Genomic DNA, 22,208 nt, shown 5'->3' with positions numbered 1-22,208 from the left:
TTTAAATTTCTAATAAAAGGGATCAGAAAATAATAAATCAACTTCTGATGCTATGCCACAGGTATCTCTTTTCATTCTATAAGCATCTGATCTGTAAGCAAATAATGACGACGATGTAGATGTCACAAAATTCTGACAAAAATTGGCCACTCTCCATCTTCCCAGAACTTCATAACCCATCTCCTGTTTGTGCACTAAGCAGTAGCACTCACCAAAGATAGAAACACTCAGAACCCAACACCTGCCATTAAAAGGCCCTTATTAGGGTTCCCTAGAGACAGACTGCAAGCTACATCTATCATACTATCTGTGTCATAGTCCTATCTGTGACGTCACACCTCACTCGTCTAAGTAGGCCATGTGACAGCTATTGAAGGAACAGCCCATCCCTTAATCATCTAATCCTAAAATGTATTAATTACCATTACTTTTAAGATATTAAAGAATTGCCAGTTAAGATAAATACAACATTTTTAGAGCACAATTTGGCAGGACCTAACAAAAACTGAAATGTGCATACTGAATAACCATTCCATTTCTGGACTCTGTTCCTCAGAAACACTAGCGTAAGTGCACAGGATATATGTACAAGGGTGCTCCATGCACCAGAATCTATAATAGCAAAAAACACTGGCGATACCCTAAATTGTCATCAACAGGGAAATGCATTGGAACTACTGAAGTAAATCTGTACATACTAACATATAAAGATATCTATTATATTCTATGGAGTAAATAACATACATTATGTAATGTCATTTTGGTTAAAAATATACATTAAAAATTATGTGTTTGAAAATGTAGATAATAATCTAGAAAGATGGGAAACCAAATTAAACAGTGTTTAAACCAATGGTTATTGAGACTGGGAAGTGGGTAAGAGAGGAACTTACACTTTTTACTTTATATATATTACTACAATTTAGGTTTTTCCTATATAAGCCATGTATTACTTCTAACTAAAATATCTCAATTCAGATTCAAGTAAAATGAACCATAATTTCAAAGAAATACAAATAGAGGAATGTGACAATTTTCCTTAAACAGTATCTTTTCTGATGTAATTTGAAAACTTAATCACCTACCAACTAATGATTATAGAGAATTTAGCTAATGGAAAATTTTTTTAAAGTCCTTTCATTTTATATGATTAAAATTTTTTAAATTAGCTTTTCGGCTGGAACCACCATCTTACATTAATTGTTCAAAATGACCAACACACAGGGGAAAGAGGAGAGGCCCCCGCTGTATGTTCTATAGGCCTTTTAGAAAACATGGAGTTGTTCCTTTGGCTGCATACACGACATCTCGACAAGAAAAGTGATACTGTAGACATCAAGGGAACGGGCAACTGTTGGAAAGAATGCCCACAAATGTCCTGTGGCAAAACTGGAAGGGTCTATGTTACCCAGCACGTGGCCGGCACTATTTTATTACACAAACAAGTTAAGGTCAAGATTCTTGCCAAGAGAATTAATGTACATACTGAGCATATTAAGCACTTTAAGAGCCGAGAACAGCTTCCTGAAACGGGTGACAGAAAATATCAGAAAAAGAAGAAAGCCAAAGACAAAGGCACCTGCCTTCAACTGAACGCCAGACTGGCCTGGCGCAGAGAAGCCCCTTTGGAGAACCAACAGAAAGGAGCCGAGCTGCTGGGAATCCATTCCCTATGAATTCACGGCACGATAGGTATAAAAAATAAAAGACCTGTACTGTTAAAAAATTAAAAAAAAAAAATTATACTGGTCTACTTTGGATTCATTGGTAATAACTTACAGCATTTAGTTTAATACCCACTCTTGTCTGATATGAACCCTGTCTCAGTCCTTCTCTAAGAGAGAAGGTAGCTTAGGAGGGTTGGTCTTAATTCACTTTTACCAAGTATACCCCCAGAATTCTTGACATAGTCCTGTTCTCTGTTAATGTCATAAATGCTAAAATGAAAAAGAAAAAAATTAAACCATAAAGTGAATAGCTCTTTTATGGTATATCTATCTACTATATAAACAAATGTTCACTGAGCATCTAATCTGCATTAGGTATAATTCTGTAATGTTTACCCTCCTTTAACAACTGCAGGGCTAAGGGCTAAATTTGCTCTATAAGCAGTAACACACAGAATAAAACGCTTTTCCTCCAATATTCTTAAGCTCTAAGGAAAATTTGTTCACAAAATAAAATTATGCTAATAGGAATCACTTTTGCCTCACTGCAAGAAAAAAAAATCTTTCAAAATGAAGAGTAGAGATTACAGAAACATCCATTTCTACTGGTTAGAAATAAACAAAATCAGATAGAACACAAATAAAATCTCTCCCCACACCCAAATTAGTTGTATATGATTCATCCATTCATTAAACAAAACTATTAGTGGCAAATTAGTATCTATCCAGGACTACGCTATACCCTGGATTTATTAGACAAATACGAATCTCTACAATGAAAGCTCTTAGACTGGAAAAGGAACGCAAGCTGTCAAGAAACCAGTACTGTAAATGTGTAGGGGAACCTGGAAATAACGAGTGCATAATGGTACAAACAACCAATTTCACCGAGACGGGGATATGTCAACAAAAGTTTCATAGAGGCATTGATACTTGAAAATGTGAGTAGTATTCAAATTGATAAACCAAAAAAGGGCACTATTGTGTGTTTTCTAGGCAATGAAAGTAGCAGGAGCAAATGCAGAGGCTTCAAGATACACAAAAAGAACTGCAATTCGTTTATATTTAAGGGATTTAACATACTGTAAAAAATGGCACGTGTAGTTTTATAATAGTACAGCTTTTTTTCAAAAAGGATTCGAGGCAGAATTATGTAGATATATTCAAGATTCTTTAGAAAAATTAGCAATATTGATGATATTTATTCAGTAAGCAAGCAGGTTATTTATGTGAAGAGGGGAGACTGGGAATCAGGAGACCGGGTTCCAGCGCAGAGGCCTCTCACTGACTTGTTCTGAGACCCTAGTGTGGTGATGACACTGACCTGACTGCCTTCCCAATTATCATGCCCTTTTTCCTTCCCTTCGCCCAATTTTGTTTAGGGATTGGGTGATCCCAGGCTTCAGGAGAGGCCTTGGGAGCAGGGTGGTGGTGGTGGGGTGGTGTATCTTAATTACTCTAAACTCAACATGGTAGTTTTACTCTTTGGTTAGTGACTGTTTTAGGAATAAACATGTGACTCAATTCTGGCCAATGTGATGTGAATGGACTCTACAAAGAGAATTATGGAAAAGGTTTCTTACAAAAGAACAGGAGGAAAAGATGTACTCTTCCTGCCTCCATCTTTTTTCTAGCCTTAGGGCCTTGTCTGAAGATTGCGTTTGTGGCCTGGACCTCCCTGCAACCAAGATGAGACACATCAGCCACGGCACTAAGGATGGACCCAAACAAAAGAACCCAGATCCTTGATGACGTCCTTGAAACTGGTGAATGAACTAACCTGCAGCTGTCCTGCTTCTGGGTCTTTTCATATGTGAATAAATGTCCCTTGGCAGCTGACAGCACATTAACTATGGACTTTGTTAAGTTGTTTATTCTAAGGCCTCAGTTAGTCGTAATTATCTCCTTAGGCTCCTTTCAGTATCTAACACCCGAGACGCTACAAACTGCCCTTACTGAAGGCCTGTCACGTATGAGGCATTGTGATTGAACTAGACAATTTATCAAATTCCTTTTTTATGTGCTGCCATACAGAAACATGTATACCCTAGTAGTTATCAGACGTTCATATAACTTCTGTGAAAACTTGAAACTTAAAAATATAAGGTATTTAAAGCTCTGACTGCTTGATTCCCATGTTACTCAATAATCCTATCTCCCTCCAGGCACACAGGCAAAACACTCTTGACTCAGATCACTATTCATGTAATGTCCATCATTAGTTATATATAGTCTGATTTTCACACCCCTCCCGACTCACGTCTAAATTTTCCCCATAGTTAAAGCCTAGCCCAAGATCTAGTTTCTCCGATGTCTTAAGATTTTTCCAGCTCACATTAATCATACTTCACAGCGTTCCACAGATATTTACCACAGCCTTGTTATATGTATAGCTCTAAATGAAGATGGAGATTATAGGAGAAAACTGAAAGAGCCGCTGCCTATCGAAAAGGGTGGTCTTTAACATTTAGGTCATAATTTCAGAATATGTGTCACAAAGTTATGTTCAGGAGATCTCCTCTTCATACTGAAGGGAGGGAGCAGAACAAGCGATTAAGGGCATGAACCTCTGGAATCAAAAGCTTGGCAAGGCTAGATTTTGAAGCCACGTCTTTCTAGCTTTGTGACTTTGATAAAGCTTTTTAAACTTTCTTCCCCTTCTTTTTAAAAATAAATGTCAACAAAGCATATACACTAAATAAAAAGCCAAATACCACTAGGCTTATCAGTCGCAGCCTCCACCTTCCCAGGGAGCCCTATTTTCATTCCTCTTAAGCAACCACTTTCAACTTTAGCTGTATCTTCTGGTATAACACCATGCTTCTAAATAAAATACCTGTATAAACTTGAGATATTCCTTTAATGAAAAAATACCTACATACATACACACACACACACTTCTTCCTGTCCTCTCAGTTGTATCACTATTTTTGTTCTATTAGTATTTGATGTTTCACTAAATTGAATGCACTAATCGTGCTTGAGCCACAATTTCTTTTCTTACACCATGTTTTATTTTTCAGAATTTCAAATTGCCTCTGCTTAATTTTTAGTTACCAATCATTATTTTGGCCTAAAAATGTACTTAGAGAACTAAAAATATCCTCTGAAAAGACAGATACATCAAGCGTTTTTGGAGACCTCCTTCGCGAAGCCATGTCGTCCAGCTCCAGTCTAGACTTGTGCTCTAACATTACTTGCCTAGCTTGTGACCTTGCAGGGAGGTGATGCGATACAACACTAATCTATAGATGTTCAACACAATCCGTGTGTGCAGAAACTGGTAACACGATTCTAAAACTTGTATGGGAATTCAAAGAATTTAGAACAGCCAAAACAATTCTGGAAAAGAAGAACAAAGCTGAAGGACTCAAAATCTGATTTCCAAATTGCTACGTATTAAAATAGTCAAAACTGTGGTGTTGATGTAAACATGAATAGATCAATAGAACAGCACAGAGTTCAGATACTAGATTTTCAGCAACACTGCCAATATAATTCAATAGGGAAAAACACATTTTTGCAACAAATTGTGCTATAACAACCAAAATAGAAAAAATCCATAAACCTCAATCCTATTTCAAACCATAAGATTCAACTTGAAATGAATCACAGACCTAAACACAAAGAAGCTAAAACTATAAAGTTACTAGAAAAAGATCATAGGAAAAAAATCTTGACTGTGGGTCACGTAAAGATTTCTGAGGACATAAAAATCAGTTACCATAAAAGAAAAACTGATACATTAAACTTCAAAAAATTACACCTTCTGATCTTCAAAAGACATCATTAAGAAGCTGAATATATTTCAGAAGAACTTCTGTCCAGAATATACAAAGAAGTCTTAGACACACTTCACAGAAGACGTACTAATGATAAATACATGGGGAAATGGTCAACATTACTATTAGTTATCAGGGAAGTGCTAATTAAAACCATCAAGTTCTAGTCACCCACTAGAATGGCTAAAATTAAAAGAAAATGCTAAGTATCGCCAAAGATTAGGAACAACTGAAACTCTAACACATTCCTGGTAGAAATATAAAACTATATAGCCAATTGGAAAATAGTTTTGCAGTCTCTCATAAAGTTAAACACACACTTACTATAACCCAGCAATTCTGTTCCTAGATATTTACAAGAGAAATGAAACATATGTCCACAAAAAGATCTATACATGAATGTTCAGGGCAGCATTATTCATAGTAGGCTAAAAATAGGAAATGACCTAAGTGTTTATCAACAGGTGAATGGATAAACAAACTATGGCATATTCATACAATATAATAGCACACATCAATAAAAAGAAAAACTAATACATGCATGAACCTAAAAACATTAAACTGTGGCAAAAAACGTCAGACATAAAAGGGTTACACACGGCAGGATACCATTTATATGAAGTTATAGAACTGACAAAAATAATCTGTAGTGAGAAAAATCATACCAATGGTGGCCTGGGGTAGAGGGTAATAGGGAAACTGATCACAAGTGACGTTGGCACAAGCGAACTTTCTGGGGGACAGAAATAGCCTCTATTTTTTATTGGTATGGTTGAGTACAGAGTGCATACATTTACCAAAACTCACTGAACTATATATTTAAATGTGTTCAGTACTAAATATTGATCCCGTACAAAAACACCAGCTCCGACCAAAATCCAGTAAAATTACATGCAACTATAAAAAGTTAATCTCAAGAGCCCATGTTTGGAAATTTAAATAAAAACCTATTTATAAATAATCCATAAGTTAAACAATGTTATCATGCAATTTAAAAGGGTTTGAACTGAATGACAATGAAACACCACCTATCTATCTTGATGCATCTAAAATACTACAAGGAACTGTTAGTTTTAAATGTACATATTAGAGAAGAAAACATTTGAAAATCAATTAACTGAAGAGTCAATTCAAGAACTTATAAAGTAAGAGAGGGGCCGCCCAGTGGCTCAGGCGGTTAGAGCTCCATGCTCCTAACTCCGAAGGCTGCCGGTTCGATTCCCACATGGCCAGTAGGCTCTCAACCACAGGTTGCCAGTTCGACTCCTCGACTTATCCCCTGCAACTAAGATTGAACACGGCACCTTGAGCTGAGCTGCTGCTGAGCTCCCGGATGGCTCAGTTGGTTGGAGTGCATCCTCTCAACCACAAGGTGCCAGTTCAACTCCCACAAGCGATGGTGGGCTGTGCCCCCTGCAACTAGCAATGGCAACTGGACCCTGGAGCTGAGCTGCGGCCCGGACACAACTAAGACTGAAAGGACAACAACTTGAAGCTGAACGGCACCCTCCACCAATGGCAACTGGACCTGGAGCTGAGCTGCGCCCGACACAACTAAGACTGAAAGGACAACAACTTGAAGCTGAACGGCACCCTCCACCACTAAGATTGAAAGGACAACAACTTGACTTGGAAAACAGGCCTGGAAGTACACACTGTTCCCCGGAAGTACACACTGTTCCCAATAAAGTCCTGTTCCCCTTCCCCAATAAAATCTTTATTAAAAAAAGAAAGTAAGAGAAACAGTAAATTCAAAGATAATAAGAAAAGGAAATAGAAGAAAAAAGAAGAACAGAAGCAGGAAAAAATGCAGATTAGTTCTTGGGAAGAAAAAAAGATACACCACCAATTAATTTCTTAAAAAGGCACATAGAACAACATTAGTAATAAAAGGGTACAATTTATACATACTATAAAAATGAAAAATAGAAACAACTTTATGACAAAAATTGAAATTATAGATAAAATGAGAGAATTCCTCTAGAAATAATTAAACACCAAAACCTAAGAAAAACAGGAGACCAGAATGTACCTATAACTATTAATAACTGATAGCTGTTTAACTGTTATAGGCAATATGTCAGGTACAGAAGTTTTCCACATAAAAGTTTTCCTAAAAAACAGAAAACGAGAAAATCTTCTCAAATTATTTTATAAGGAAAATAAATAAAAGGAAAAATTTTTTATAAGGAAAAAAATAAATATAAGGAAAATAAAGAAAAGGAGTTATGAAAGAAAATTTTAAGGCAACATCACCAACGAAAATAGATGCAAAAATCTTAATGGAAACAGAAAACCTACACTAGCAATACATACCAGGGATGCCCAAAAAATGTATACACATCGGTATATATTTTGTTATCAGTATATAAATTTTTAATAGTTTTTCTTTTCTTAAAATATGTATAATTATTTTGGCACCCTCTGTAGATAACATAAAACAACAGATTAAGTAAGCCTTATTCCAGGAACTCAAGGAAGGCTTAACATTACAAAATCTATTCAGGTAATTCACCACACTAACAGATTGAAGACAAACTTACTACCTAGTGGATATAGAAAAAGCACTTCATAAAATTCAACAGCCACTTGTGATTAAAAAGAAAATGTTTAATAAGCAAATTACTTTGCATAATAAAAGGATATATAGAAAATAGCCTGTATATATAATGGTGGAGCCTAAAAAGTATTCCCTTTAAAAATTAGGAAGACAATGACCCCTAGTAATACCTTATAATTATTCTAGAATTTCGGTGGTCAATTCCTTGGCTAAAGTTTCCCTTCTCATTTACTGATCAACTGGAGTTTGTCTTCTAGTTGTTTCAAGACAGGCTCACATAAAAGAAAGCAGAGGCCCTGAATGTTCAAAATTATTTGTCAATAGTCATTATACCCACAGGACAGGTTGGCAGGACAAAAAAAATAATAATAATCACTGGCTTCACACTTTCTTTCTTGAGTAGCTTGCATGTGATGTGGTTCATCTACTGTTTTCTGTTCTGCCACAAACCTGATTTTCCTTCCCTTATAATATGACCTTTTGCCAGTCCAAAAATTTTTACTAGAATGTCTCAGTGCTGGGCCAATTTTCCTTGGAACATGACGCACCCTTTCAATGGGTAGATTCAAATCTTTTTTTTTTTTAATTTAAGGAAACAGTTTGAATTATACTTTAAAATATTTACTTATTGCACTGTTTTGATTTTCTTTTGGGGGGCTCCAGCTTTGCATATTTTGGATCTCTTCAGGCTGTCTTCTACATAGTCTCTCATTATTTACTTTTTTTTTTTTAAACTAACGTTTATTGTGGTGACAATGGTTAGTTACATAGCTTTCAGGTGTACAATTCTATAACACATCAACTATATATCCCATTGTGTGTTTACTACCCAGTGTCAGTTCCCCGTCCATCACCATGTATTTGATCCCTTTCACCAATTTTTTTTTTATTCACTTTTCTCATGTCTATCATTTTTCATTTTTAAAACTGTGGTAAAATACACATAAGACTTCATTTCTACCTTTATGTCCTTTACCATGGTGCCTTGTCTCCCAGGTGTACGTCATAATATCCTGTTTCTAAAATGGTTTGGTTTGATCTTTTTCTTCCATTTCTCTTCTCTGGTTCTGGGACTGAATAGGTTGCTGGAGATTTCTGAGCCATGCCTCCTCTGCACAACTCTACCTTTCTCATAGAACTATTGGTACTTCCTATTCCAGTTTTCCGATAGCACATACGAGTGTAATTAGTATGTTATTCTCCTAAATTTGTTCAAAAGGTAGTTTGAGAGGTGCCCTCCCCCGATTTTTATTTTCATAAGTAGAAAGATTAAGAACTCATCTGGTCTTGTTCCTTTTGGAGCTATACATTCAGTCTGGTGGTTTTGTTTTGTTCTCCAGTTTTCTTGTCAGGGTACCAGATAGACCCTTTCAACCTAGAAAATCACACCCATCAGTTCTGGGACACAGATAATAGTTTCCTCCCACTGTATTAGATGAAGGACCTCCTTGACTGGTCCTCCAATTTTGTTACTTTCTCACTCTGTTTTCTAATTCTTGCGTTGTTTCTAATTTTTGAGAGAGTTCTTCAGCCTTACTAGCCAATCCTTGCATTAAATTTTGTTTTTTAAATTTCTGTTGTCACAGAGGTCTTTCCTGTTTTCTGAATAATTTCTCTTTTAAAAATGGAACCTCTTTCATGGATGTTATATCATCTCTTTTCTCTGTAAAGATACTATAGTTTTATTTTGTTGAAGATTTTTCTGTGACCTGCAGTGTACCTATTTTTATCAATCTCCTTTTATTTCCTACTTGCTTATTTCTGTTTGGTCTCTGCTCTGTTAGAGACTTCACAGAATGGCTGGTGATCCTTGGTTGTCCATTTCTGTTTAAGTGTCGGCACTTAACGCTGACTGCAAGTTTCATGCATGAACAGTGTTTCTTGACCAGCAGCCTTCCTCCTCTCAGGCTGATCTGATGGTGATGCAGCTGTTTCATCCGGTGAACTCCAAAAGTCCGTCTCTGTTAAATATTTTGCCATGGGTTGAACAGTTTCCACAGAAAAGAATTCTTTAATATCTTGTTTTGGGGGGAGCATAAACTTGACTATTAGTTCTGGGAGCCACACAGAAAGACAGCTCTGATTCCACTGTTCAGTATGTTGATTTTCACTTAATCCTCACTTTCTTTCAGGTGCTTCATCCCCACCTCAGCTGTCTAGACCCTGCCTAGTTAACGTCTCCTGAGTGTAAACCTTTCACTCTTCTGTAAGGGGAGAAGAGAGGTAGTTATCTGGATGTATGGAATGAAGAAGGGGATCAGGACATCAAAATTATAAAAAATCATCAATCAACCCTTTTATTTCCACTTCACCCTGTTATTGTTGCCTTGAAAAGTATCCTGAGCCATTTCCAGATTCTGTGGTGGGAATCAGCTTGCTTCTTGCTGGCTTACCTCTCCTCAGCCTTCAGTAGTCTCTCATCTACTAAGTCATTTACAATTTGACCACCTTCTTTCGCGTTTCCTAAACACTGATTTCACCTATCTTCTCCTCTCTCATTCTCTTGATCTTTGGGGATTTATATCTTCATTCTTTATTAAAATCTTAGTGGGATTTCCAGAGGGTGTGTACACCTGGACATATTAAACTAGAACCGTCCACTTAATCTGTCTTAATTTCTTCAATGGAAAAATGTAGAATACACCATCTACTATGGTAGCTACTATTACCATTATTTTTTAGCTTTTAAAGACATTTTATTTACTTGTGTATTTTCCACAAACCTAATTACACATCAAACTTCAGCAAAAATTTGATTAATTTAAAAAGAAGTAGATTTTAGCGCACATGTACTCAATAACCATTTACTCAAATACATAAAAAGTACTATCTAAAGTAGATTTTCAATGATATTTTCTCATTAATACTCAGCCTGTTCTTTTCTTTCAGAGTACATATGATTACATATTCATAATGACTTCATTAGTGTCTATTTCCCTAATAGACCACACCCTATGAGGGCAGGAACCGTATCTGTTTTGTTCACCTCTAATTACCCAGCATCCAGCCCAATGCCTGGCAAACAGTGGGTGTTTAATAAGTATGTATTTGGTAAGTGAATGAAAGAATAATACTTATGCTATTTAATCTGTTCTAAAACTCAGAAAAAGGAATAAAGCTTCCCAATTCGTTTTTTACAAAGCAGTCAAATGTTGGGGATGACTGGTTAGTGCGGTGCTCTTAACAACAAGGTTGCCGGTTCAATCCTCACTCACATCGGCCCCTGTGAGCTGCGCCCTCCACAACTAGATTGAAACAACTACTTGACTTGGAGCTGATGGGTCCTGGAAAAACACACTTAATAAATAAAAGTTAAAAAAAAAAAAAAGACAGTCAAATGTTAATACTAAAAGCTGACAAAGAAAGCACATTAAAAAGGAAACTACAGACCTATCTCTTAGGAATATTGATACTAAAATCCTAAAATATATGCACTGGCAAAGAGAATCCATCAAGATATTAAAATAACAGAAATCAATCAGGGTTTGTTCTAGATATGTAAAAATTGGTTCAATAAATAGGAAAACCATAAACTAACCACATTAATAGGTCAAAGTTAAAAAAAAAAACAGAGGGGCTGCTGGAGTGTGGGATGAGGTAGGAGAGCCACATGTCAGACTGTCAAAATTAAGTTACTTTATAATTCTTTCACAACAGATGCCTTATAATATGTAAATTTTTGTTGTTGCACAGTACTTTATTTATGCATTGTTTTTGCTATACCTAATCGAAAAAACAAATTAATTTTTTTTTTGCATTATTATTTTTGCCATACCTAATCCGAAAAACAAATGAAGATGCTCCCAAATAAAAGAAAGCTGTTCATTTGGTAACACAGAAAAAGTCCTACCATAAATTGTCTAGGGGAAACAAAAGCAGACTACAAAAGACAAGCATGTGTGTGTGTGTATATGTAGTCTTGAAGAACATCCACCACAATTTAAACAATGGTCATCTTCTAAATAACATGTATCACTATCTGATATTTTTCTTGTTTGATTATTCTCCCACCACTAGATTATTAACTTCATAAATACAGGAAATTTGTCCTTTTCCATGCTGTGTGCTTAGTACACAGTCAAGTTTCAATAAATATTTATATAACGAATCAATCAATTTGTTTTCCAGGTCACCTCATTTCTCTACTTACCCCCCTTCAGTGGGTTCTTGCTGCCCTCAAAATGCAATGCACACTCCTGTCGTGGCCATGCAAATTCGGCCCCGGCTTATTTCCTGTATCTCGTCTTGACACACCATCCCATGACTTACTAAATTGTAGCTACACTGATCTTTCCCTCAAGCTCTTTCCTCTCTTCAGGCCTTTTCACTGGTTGTTATTTCTGACTGCAATGCTCTTTCTCCAGTTCCTGCCAATCACATAGCAACCTGTCTTCCTTTAGTGAAATCCAAAAGCTATCCCCTCAGATAAACCTCTGATCACTCCACCTAAAGTAGGTATTTTTTAAAGCACTCATTATAACATGCAATTACTTTATCAATTTACTTTTTTTTGGGGGGGGTCTATCTACCACACTAGAATGTAAGGTCCATAGACACAGATACTCTGTCTCATTCACCCAAGCCCCCCAGTGCACAGCAGAGCTCCCACCACCACAGTAAATACTCAATACTCTATCAAGCTGTCTTGGGGGGGGGGGCAAGCACAGGTATTTCTGTATTATTTTTTACAGCTTTATGTATTATCTGAAATATTACATAAGCATAAATATAATCTGGGGGAAGTAAAGCTATTTTCATTTTAGAAAAAAAAGATATCCCATAGCCCTAAGTAGCAGCAAGTTAGTTTATTAAAATGAAGACAAAAGTAGAGAAAACAAATGGAAGTAGCATTTCCCATAAGCCAAAGAGTAATAAAGAGACCTGTAAAACAAAGCATCCCTATTAAAAAACAGGAAATACTATAGAATGAGAAATGCATGATTTTCATAAAAATTTAAAAATGTTTGCCATACGCAAACCTTTAAAAATTTTCTCATGTCAAGATAATCAATCGTTCACAGAAAGAATAAAACACGCTGCTTTAAATTTCAAAAGATCTAAAATACTGTAAGTCTACAAACCATATTATAGAATCCAATGAGGAATCAGGAGCAAAGACTCTCTAAACCTCAAGTACCATACAACAAGGTGTGGGGTATGTCATCACCTGTGTGGGGGGGAGGTGAGGGGGGCTCCCTCGAGTCACTCTGTAAAGCCCCCAGCAAGTAGGGAACTAGGCTGTCCCTTCTCCCAGTTTCCTCTGCACCCAGCACTCTGGCAGGCAGCTCCACAGCCAGGTAGGTGGCCCCTGGCACAGTTGTCTCCCAGCACCCCCGGCAGGTATACAGGGGGCTTGTGCGCGCTGAAGCCTGGTCTAAGGGCTGTACAAGCAAGCAGAGTGCTTCGGTCCTCTGTGATGCCCCCCCCAATACCCATAGGTAGATGGTTTTATTGTTATTTTACAATGATTGCCCCAAGATTCAGTCTCCTGCAGTCTTGTCCGCAGGCTCCCAGTAACAAGGACAGATTGCAAATCCTAGACCTAATCCAAAATCAAAGTCTTTTCACTACAGTGTCCCCAAATTATTCTAACTCATTGACCCTATAAGGCTTTCTCCATTATCCTTTACAGTAAACTCACCAACTACAGTCATGGGACTTTCCTGTGTAATTTACAAAATTGAAAGGCCTATTGAACACGGTTTTGAATACTCCTTAATCCCGAAGAAACGCTGGGACCACCAGCCCCTGGGGTTTGGGAGGGAGGTGCTCCTCCCTCCTGCTAAGCCTCGCAGCCCTAACAAAACTCATCAAACATCAAATTAAATGGGAGAGAGAGGAAAATGAAGTATTTGGCCTGATTTAAGGACATCTTTACTTTTGACTCATGTTTTAAACAAGAAACCCAAGACATCCACATTTCCTGGACCTGCATTTCCTGGACCGCATCTGCACTTGCTGGAGGAAAATAAGGAGATGCTACAGAATCGTTACCATCATTGTGCAGTACATGTAGAAAACAGGAAAATCTGAACTCACAAAGCAAATTACAAAAATACATAAAGAATCATGTAATTGAATTATGTACTATTTAACATAACAAATTCACTTTGGGTATTTAGTATATTCAATGAGACAAAAACTGCTTTTAAAAAAATATTGTTTGGAGGTCAGCCATTTAGCTCAGTTGGTTAGAGCGCGATGCTCATAACACCAGGGTTGCCAGTTCAATCCCCACATGAACCAGCATGAGCTGCGCCCTCCACAACTAGACTGAAACAACTATTTGACTTGGAGCTGATGGATCCTGGAAAACACACTTAAAACAAAAAAATAAAAAATATTTTTTGGGGGATTACATCCACTGTGTAAAATGAGTTATACCTATGGTATGTAATATGACTTTTTCATTTAATTGTGGCTTACTTAATTTTGGATTTAATATTCAATTTTTGAAGATTAACATTCTCAAAATCCAATCCAACTTTTTGCATATCAAGCAGATGCTTATTATCTATATCTGTCAAATCTGTTTTCTTTCTTGCTACGCTATATAAAAAGTCAACAGATTCTTTGGAGACCATACTTTCCATATTCAAAACTATGCACCTTCTATTAGAATCACTTCAAATTTTATATGGTAACATGTTTAGACATCCTTATAAAGTAATTGACCTTTGTTCTGATTGCTCATGAAACTCGGTTTACTGATTTGTTTTAGCATTAAACGATCAGTGTGCAATGAAATGGTTGCAGTAAACTCATTACTGTATTTACTACAAGGATATTGCTAAGTAGTTTTATCCCTCTTACAAGAGAATCCTAAGAATAAATTTCTCTCAGGGACAATTACATTTTAAGACCTGCTTCAGATCCTTTTGATTATTACAGAAAACAAAAGGGAAAGTGACACCTATCCATGCCATATCGAAGTTTTCTTTTCTTTTCTTCTTTTTTTTTTTTAAATTGAGACCGCTCCTAGATATATCCCAAATGCTCTGGGCAAAGAACAGGCCTGTTCATTAAAGGTGGGCACAGAGAGGTACAGGATAACCACAGTGTGAAGCAGGTGCTTGAACTGGTCAAACCATGCCTCAAGAGTTGGTGTCTTGAATATTCTTTCTCTTAATGAGGGAGCAGGTGTACCCAAACGTTCTAAAAGGGTCTATTTCACCATGTCAAGGAGGGTAGTGAGTCTTTATACAGAATATTAGCTAGGGATTTAGTCCTCCAATTAAGTGTTATCAAAATATTATTAAGAGAAAACAGGAATTATGCCCCAGACACATTTCTTCTAACAAAAATAGTAATTTTAAAAACAGAAGCCAAATTTAAAAACAAAAACAAAACGCCAATTGAGTTAATCCATGAAAGTAAAAGCTGATTCTTTTGGAATAAAATCGATAATCTTTTAGCAAATATAATCAAGAGAAAGAAAAAATTTAATATCGGGAACAAAAAGGACATAATCACAAATATAGAGAAAAGATTTCTACAATTATAAATTGCTATACACAATTTATACCAGTAAACTTGAAAACTGTAAGAATTTATCAACATTGGTCTAAATGGAAGAAACATCTGAATAAACCAATTATGATGAAAAAGCTGAAAAGAGTAGTCATAGTTCTATCCGCTCTCGCAAAAGACAAGTCCCAGCGTTTTACTATCAAGTTTCACCTCTCACTTATCAGATTATCAAAAATCCACAAGTTTGGCAATGCATTCTGTTGGGGAAACCAAGGGAAACAAAGTGAAAAGCAAAAGACCAGGAGAAAAATATATACTATGTAGTTTATCAAAGATTTATTTATACATTAAGATAGACATATCAATAGAATATAAAAATGGAAATTCACAGTTCAGGAATTATGAAAATAGCCACTAAACACACTTCAAAACATCTCCAATTTATAGATTTTAGAAGCCAAATAATCCCAAGCAACATAAAATGCATTACAGTGCAACAGCAGAAAGCTGAAAACAAAGAAAAATATCAAAGCAGACAGAGAAAAAAGTATTGAAACTGACAGCTGACTTCTCAATAGCAATCACGGAAACCAAAAGATAGAGGAATAAGATCTTCCATGTACTAAAAACAACTGCCAAACTAAACTGCTCTATTCAGCAAAAACATCCTTCATAAGTGACAGTAAAACAAAGACATTTTCAGGTAAACAAAAATTGAGAGTTCATCCTCAAAAGACCTTCAATAAAAGCCATTCCAAAGGACATACTTTAAGTAGAAGGAAAATGGCCCCAGATGGATGGTCTAAAAGATAAAAGAAGCAATGAACAACAAAGTAGTAAAAATATGGGAAATATACATAAGCACTGACTGTAAAACATAATAATTCTAAACAGATATGCTTCTGTCTGGTAAGAATATTTTTAAAAATTTATATGATAGTTAACATATATGGGATGAAGAGGCTGAATGAAGTTCAACTTCTAAGATTCTGGTATTGTCTAATAGAAAGGTAAAGATACTGGTTATTTTTAGATTATGAAGAGTCAAAGACACATGATATTTCTAGGCTAACTATAAAGAGAAAAAAGCACAGAATTTCCAAACTATTATGTGAGAAAAATGGAATGATAAAAGATATTAAGTCAATATTTAAAAAATAAAAAAAGATGAGAAAAAGAAATATAGAACAGCCAGGACAAATAGAAAGCACAAAATAAGAGCAATTGTAAATATAAAAATGTAAATATCCCAGCTAAAAATGTTTTAAAATTGCATTAAAAAATTCCACCAGGTGCTCTTTAAGAGACATCTCAAACACACAAGTGCATATGAATCTACAGCTATCTCAAGTTTTTTAATTTATTAAATTAACACAAAAAGAAAATATACAATAGAAATACCACAAAATTTAAAAAAAATCACTGAAAAGACAATTCTAACTGATAAACTAGAGGCAAGATGAATTAACAGAAAGAGAGGAAATGGACAGAAACATTCAATATCAGAAATGAAAAAAAGGAGACATTAATTACATATGCTTCGGACATTAACAATAGTAAGAGGGCACTCTTAACTCTAGAGGGTGGCCAGTTAGCTCAGTTGGTTAGAGCATGGTGCTAATAACACTAAGGTTGCCGGTTTGATACCCACATGGGCCACTGTGAGCTGGGCTCTCCTTAAAAAAAAAAACTCTGCGCCAAAAAATGTTAAAAATTTAGACAAAATGGATAGAGTCCTAGAAAAATCTAACTCACCACAACTGACAAAATTACCAAAAAACATCTGGATAATACTGTAACCACTAAAGAAATTACATCACTAGTCAAAAAGCTGCCAGTAGCAAAACTTCAGACCCAAGTGGATTCAATGGTAAATTCTACCACAATTAGTTATCCACATGAGAATAAAGTTAAATTATGTCTGTACTCCAAACTACACACAAATAATTCCAAGTATACAGACATGATATGGAAACCTTTAAAATTAAGGATTTCCGCTCATCAAAAACACCACAAAGAGACAGAAAAGGTATTTGGAACCCATTTCTAAATACACAGCTGAGGCCAGATTTTCTTCATATACTTCAACCAAAACAATATATTGCAACAGATTGAATGCAGAAGCAGACATGAGACTCCACTGTCATTAAAGATCTTTGCAAAAGTGTAAAACAAAGCTACTCTTGTCACTAACTTTTTGTTTTGTTTTGGAAAATAGTAATTTTTCATTAAAAATGTTATTTACGTTAAAGCGTAATAGGTTTCTTATTACTAGAGGTAGCAATAAGTATACCAATAGAAGTCACATCTATTATATTTAAAATTAGCTAGTTTTAATGTCTAACATAATCCAAATAAACAAAAGATCTTTGGAGGTCCTCAGTAGTTTTTAAAAGTGTTAAGGAGTCCTGAAATCAAAAAGTTTCTGAATTGCTGAACTATAGGCACATGCTTCAACATGGATGAATCTCAGGAACATAATGTTTAACAAAAGTAATTCACAGAATATATATAGTATGATCCTATTTAAATAAAGTTCCAAAACAGGTGGAGTTATGTGTTGGTTAAGGGTACATATATAGTTGATAAAATTATAAAGAAAGGCAAGAGAATAACACAAAATTCAGGATATACATGGTGATGGGGCGGGGAACACTTTGCTTCTGGGGAGCAGTAAAGGCTTCTACAGTACTTGCGATATTGTATCAAGCTGGGTACAGAGATTTATTTTTTTGTTGTTTTACAGTACATATAAATGATACATTTCACAACAAAAATTTTAATAGAAGAAACAAGAAGACATACCTATTCTCCTAGAAGGAAAAACTCAAAAGAATGTCTCTCTTCTCAAATTAATCTATAAATTCAATGCAATCACAAACAATATCCCAACAAGATTTTCTACAGAACTTGAAAGGATGGTTCTAAATTTCATCTGGAAGAAAAATGCAAAAAGAGAGCCCAAAGCTTTTTTCAAAAGAAAGTACAAAAATATATTATAAAGCTACAATCATCAAAACAGTCTGGCAATAGCTAAGTGGGTCAAAGAATAGTTCAGAACCCCCAAAAATAAACAAGCAAAGGATGACCAGGCCAAAAATGTTTAACTTTCTTATTACCCAAAGAAGATAAAAATTAAAATGAGATGTTATTTTCAACTATTAGAAGATTAGTAAGATATTAAAGAAATAATGTTACCATCCAATGTTGGCCAGCAAAGAGAGAAAAAAAAACACCTTTTGAGTGAAGATAAAAGGGTACAATCATTTCAGGACAATTTAACAGCATTATTAACCAGCATTCCAATAGAGAATCAAATCTACAGAAATACTATCAATAGGAAATCAATTCTACAGAAATACTGTCATGAGCACATGAAGCATTGTTTATAATACCAGACAACATCATCACTGCAGCATCATCAGTTATAGGGGAAAACTTGAAAATAGCTTAAACATCCCTTCATAGAGGGATGAAAAACTCACATTTGATAAATAGATGCCATATCTATTTAATTATACTAAATAGATACCACATTGCATTTAATTAACAAATGACTATGTCTCAGGCAAGTTTTTAGGCACTGAGAATTTTAATTCATTTAAGCAACTATGTTGGTATCACAGGAGACGCTCATGATAGAACTTTTAAAGAGAACTGGTAATGTTTGAGAAATGTCCTGAAAACACAAAATTTCAAACACTGTTCTTTGTCTTTCTTAAAATAATTGTGCACAATGTCACTTTTTATTCTTCTCTAGTCTGGGTTAGTTATTTACTAATGTACTGAACATATTATACAGTGCTATCCAGTTATAAAAGGTAGTTTTTCAACAGAAGAGTATTCTTATACTATTAAGGACTAAGCTTACTGACTAGGCTTACTACCAATCTGGATCCTATAATATTAAATACCAGATACACACCCCTTTTCCCTTCTAATGTTTTTTCAGGGGGAACACTGTGGGTCTTTAGATCACTAATGTTAGTACAGTAACACCATACACAACACTTAAATTTAGAGTATTATTTTCATAAACCTTATTCTAATTTTACCTTACAGGGAGAATAAAGAAGGTTAAATTTTTGCATTGCGAATAGACAAATGGTAATTAAATGAAACTTGAGGATTTTCAAAGTATCTTCCTCAAATTTTGAGGTTAATCTGCCACGTTCTCCCACAAAATGCAGCTTGGTGCCTCCTTCAGACAAACTGCTGGGTTGCATGGACCAATCTATTATGACATTCCTTATGTGCTACTTGCGTTTTTTTGCTAAATAACTCTCCCTATGGAGAGACCTCTTCCTTTTATACCTACGTTTAAAAAGAAAGGGGCATGCACTGCCATGAAGTCTCTACAGAAAGAAACCTGAGGTGCAAGGTTCATAAAGAACCCTTAGAAAATTATTTAACAGCCAGTCCATACCAAATGAGCAAAGCTTCAACTACGTATTTATTATAATGTCCACAAGGACGAAGACTCCTCTGAAAAGCAACTCAAAGGAAATGCTTAAACCGTCCTAGACGCTGCCTCAAAAACGGGAAAGATGAATTTTGAAGCCCTATACGAACTTGTAAAACGCTGACTTCCTGGAACAAATTAAGATCTATATTGAGAATGGCCACAGGTGGTAAAAGGTATAGTAAAATCTAAAAAGCAGCAAAGCAAAAACGATTCTGAAAGCCACCGGCCCCTCCCACCCCACGCACCCCAGAGCAGGGAAAACAGGCAAGAACGCGTTAGTCATTCATCATTCAAGAAAAGCACGCAAAGACCTTTATAATTTTTAAAATTTAAACTACACCAGCGAAGCCCCCAACAGGAACCACAAACGCCCAAGCAGCTTACGCCAAGCATTTAGCCTCGAAGGACTGGGTCTCCTCCTCCCTTCCAGGTGTCTACAAAGGTCCACAAACCAAGGAGCCCACACCGAGGAAATTTTACCTGTCTTTTGTGCTGTCGCCGCCGCCGAGAATTTGGGATTATTCAATTTCTTCCTCATGCTTTTACACGTTGTCCACGCCTCCACACACGCGTTTCCTTTTTGTCCGTCCCTCGTGGCCAAATGTGAGATGTTTTTGGACCTTGTTAATAAGCTGCCTTCTCTGCCTCCTTCCCGGCTAGGGAGCCCTCGAGCCGCCTTTTTTCGGGACTCTCCTCCCTGATTTCCAAATGACGCTCTCGGCACCGGCCCCGCACAGGTTCGTCAGAGGCGCGCGGGACCCTCCACGTCGCAGCCCGTCCTTCCTCTCCGCCCAGGAGCGTGAGGGGGGCGGCCCGGGCCTTGCGGGGCGGCCCTGAGGCGCAGGCGGGAGGGACACGGGCCCGGTGTCCACGCTCGAAGCCCGCAGGGCCCACCGCGCTAGTCAGCCACCCGTCGTCCCTCCCCCACAGAGTCATAGAAAGGAACCCACCCCGAGAAGCCCCGCGGCCCGAGGGAACATGTCGACTTTCTCAGTGACGCCACTGGCAACCGGAAGTAAAACCCCAAGGCCTCGGGAAAGGGGGGGAAGAGAAAGTGAAAACTGAACTGTGGCGCACCCCCAAAAGGCAGAAGCCAATCACGCAGGAGAAGTCGACGCGCAGGCGCCGACTGCGGCAGGCGTCCACGCGGCGCTGCCTTCTTATCTCTGCGCAGACTCGAGGCCGCAACGCGCCCTGGGATTGGACGACGGAATCTGGCGTGCACAGCGTCGGAGCAGGGCCCGGCGTCTCGCGGGGCTGGCCCGTCGCCGAACGTGGAAAAAGCGAATGGAAAAAACGCGGAATACCTCTGTGACGTGCCTACGTGTGCTGTGGGGGTTCGCTTGCTATACGATCGGGCGGCTTTGCGTCCCTCGCCGAAGCTGCCGTGATGACGCTTGTTTTGTTTTGCCCAAAAGAAGCAATTATGAAATTTCGTCTTCATTGTATTTAATAAATGTTAAATCCATGTAACATTTGTTTACGTGGTAGTTCCCTAGGAAAACATCTTTAGAACTTTATTATCTATGCATAGAGAGCTAAGGGACCACAAATATCATTAATTCTACCAATGAGATATATTAACGTGCTATAGACACCATGAGCCAGGCACTGGAACACATGATAGGAACAGAAAAATTTACTCTTTCAGTATCAACTTTGTTTACGGTGGCCAGATGCGGAATTAGGCACTAAGATTACAGTCGTGAAGAAACTAGAAAAGGACCCTGCACATAATGAAATTTATTCTACAGCTGGATGACAGTTACAAGTAAACCACCACCACCACCACCACAACAAAAATAGAATTTCATTTAACAATGCTGCTATGAAAACAAATTGGAAATGCTGGACGATGGGGTTGGAGCTTGGAGGCCCGTGGCAGAACAGGCAGAGATACAAGGTCTCACTGAAAAAGGGACATTTCAGCTCAAACCTCAATGATAAAAGCACACCAAACCAGTCTTTAAAAGACCGAAGAAGAGCTTTTCAAGCAGGAAACGTAAAACAAGGTTGACTGTAGAAGCAGAGAATGAAACAACAACTATTTTGGATATACACAAAACCAGAGTGTACAAGTCTCTCATTTATCACAGAGCAAATACTTATGAAACCACTGCCCTGGTCAGGAAATAGAACATGGCCCAAACCCCAGAAGCTCCCTTTTGTGCCACCTCCTAATCAATACCCACCACCCTTTCCTTATCATCAAACCTAACCACTAATCTAATTTCTATGGTCATCTCTTCCTTACCTTTCTTTAT

General features: G+C 37.0%; 1 protein-coding gene across 6 annotated transcripts in view; it reads right to left on the bottom strand.

The window, feature by feature from the left end:
- The window catches only part of TASOR2 (transcription activation suppressor family member 2), a 74,508-nt gene extending 53,484 nt beyond the window's left edge, over positions 1-21,024 (bottom strand). For 2 of the 6 annotated variants that reach the window (XM_033100691.1, XM_033100693.1), the window contains exon 1: positions 20,425-21,024. In XM_033100691.1, coding sequence (XP_032956582.1) covers positions 20,425-20,482 — 58 coding nt within the window. In that variant the 5' untranslated portion in view covers positions 20,483-21,024. Of the gene's footprint in view, positions 1-18,284; positions 18,415-20,424 lie in introns of all 6 variants that reach the window. The other 4 variants (XM_033100694.1, XM_033100696.1, XM_033100695.1 and 1 more) reach the window with 3 other exon arrangements.
- Positions 21,025-22,208: the final 1,184 nt, after the last annotated feature.

Source organism: Rhinolophus ferrumequinum (assembly GCF_004115265.2).
Source record: "Rhinolophus ferrumequinum isolate MPI-CBG mRhiFer1 chromosome 5 unlocalized genomic scaffold, mRhiFer1_v1.p scaffold_110_arrow_ctg1, whole genome shotgun sequence".
NCBI classification, from domain to species: domain Eukaryota; kingdom Metazoa; phylum Chordata; class Mammalia; order Chiroptera; family Rhinolophidae; genus Rhinolophus; species Rhinolophus ferrumequinum.
This window is presented reverse-complemented; position numbering and strand designations above follow the sequence as displayed.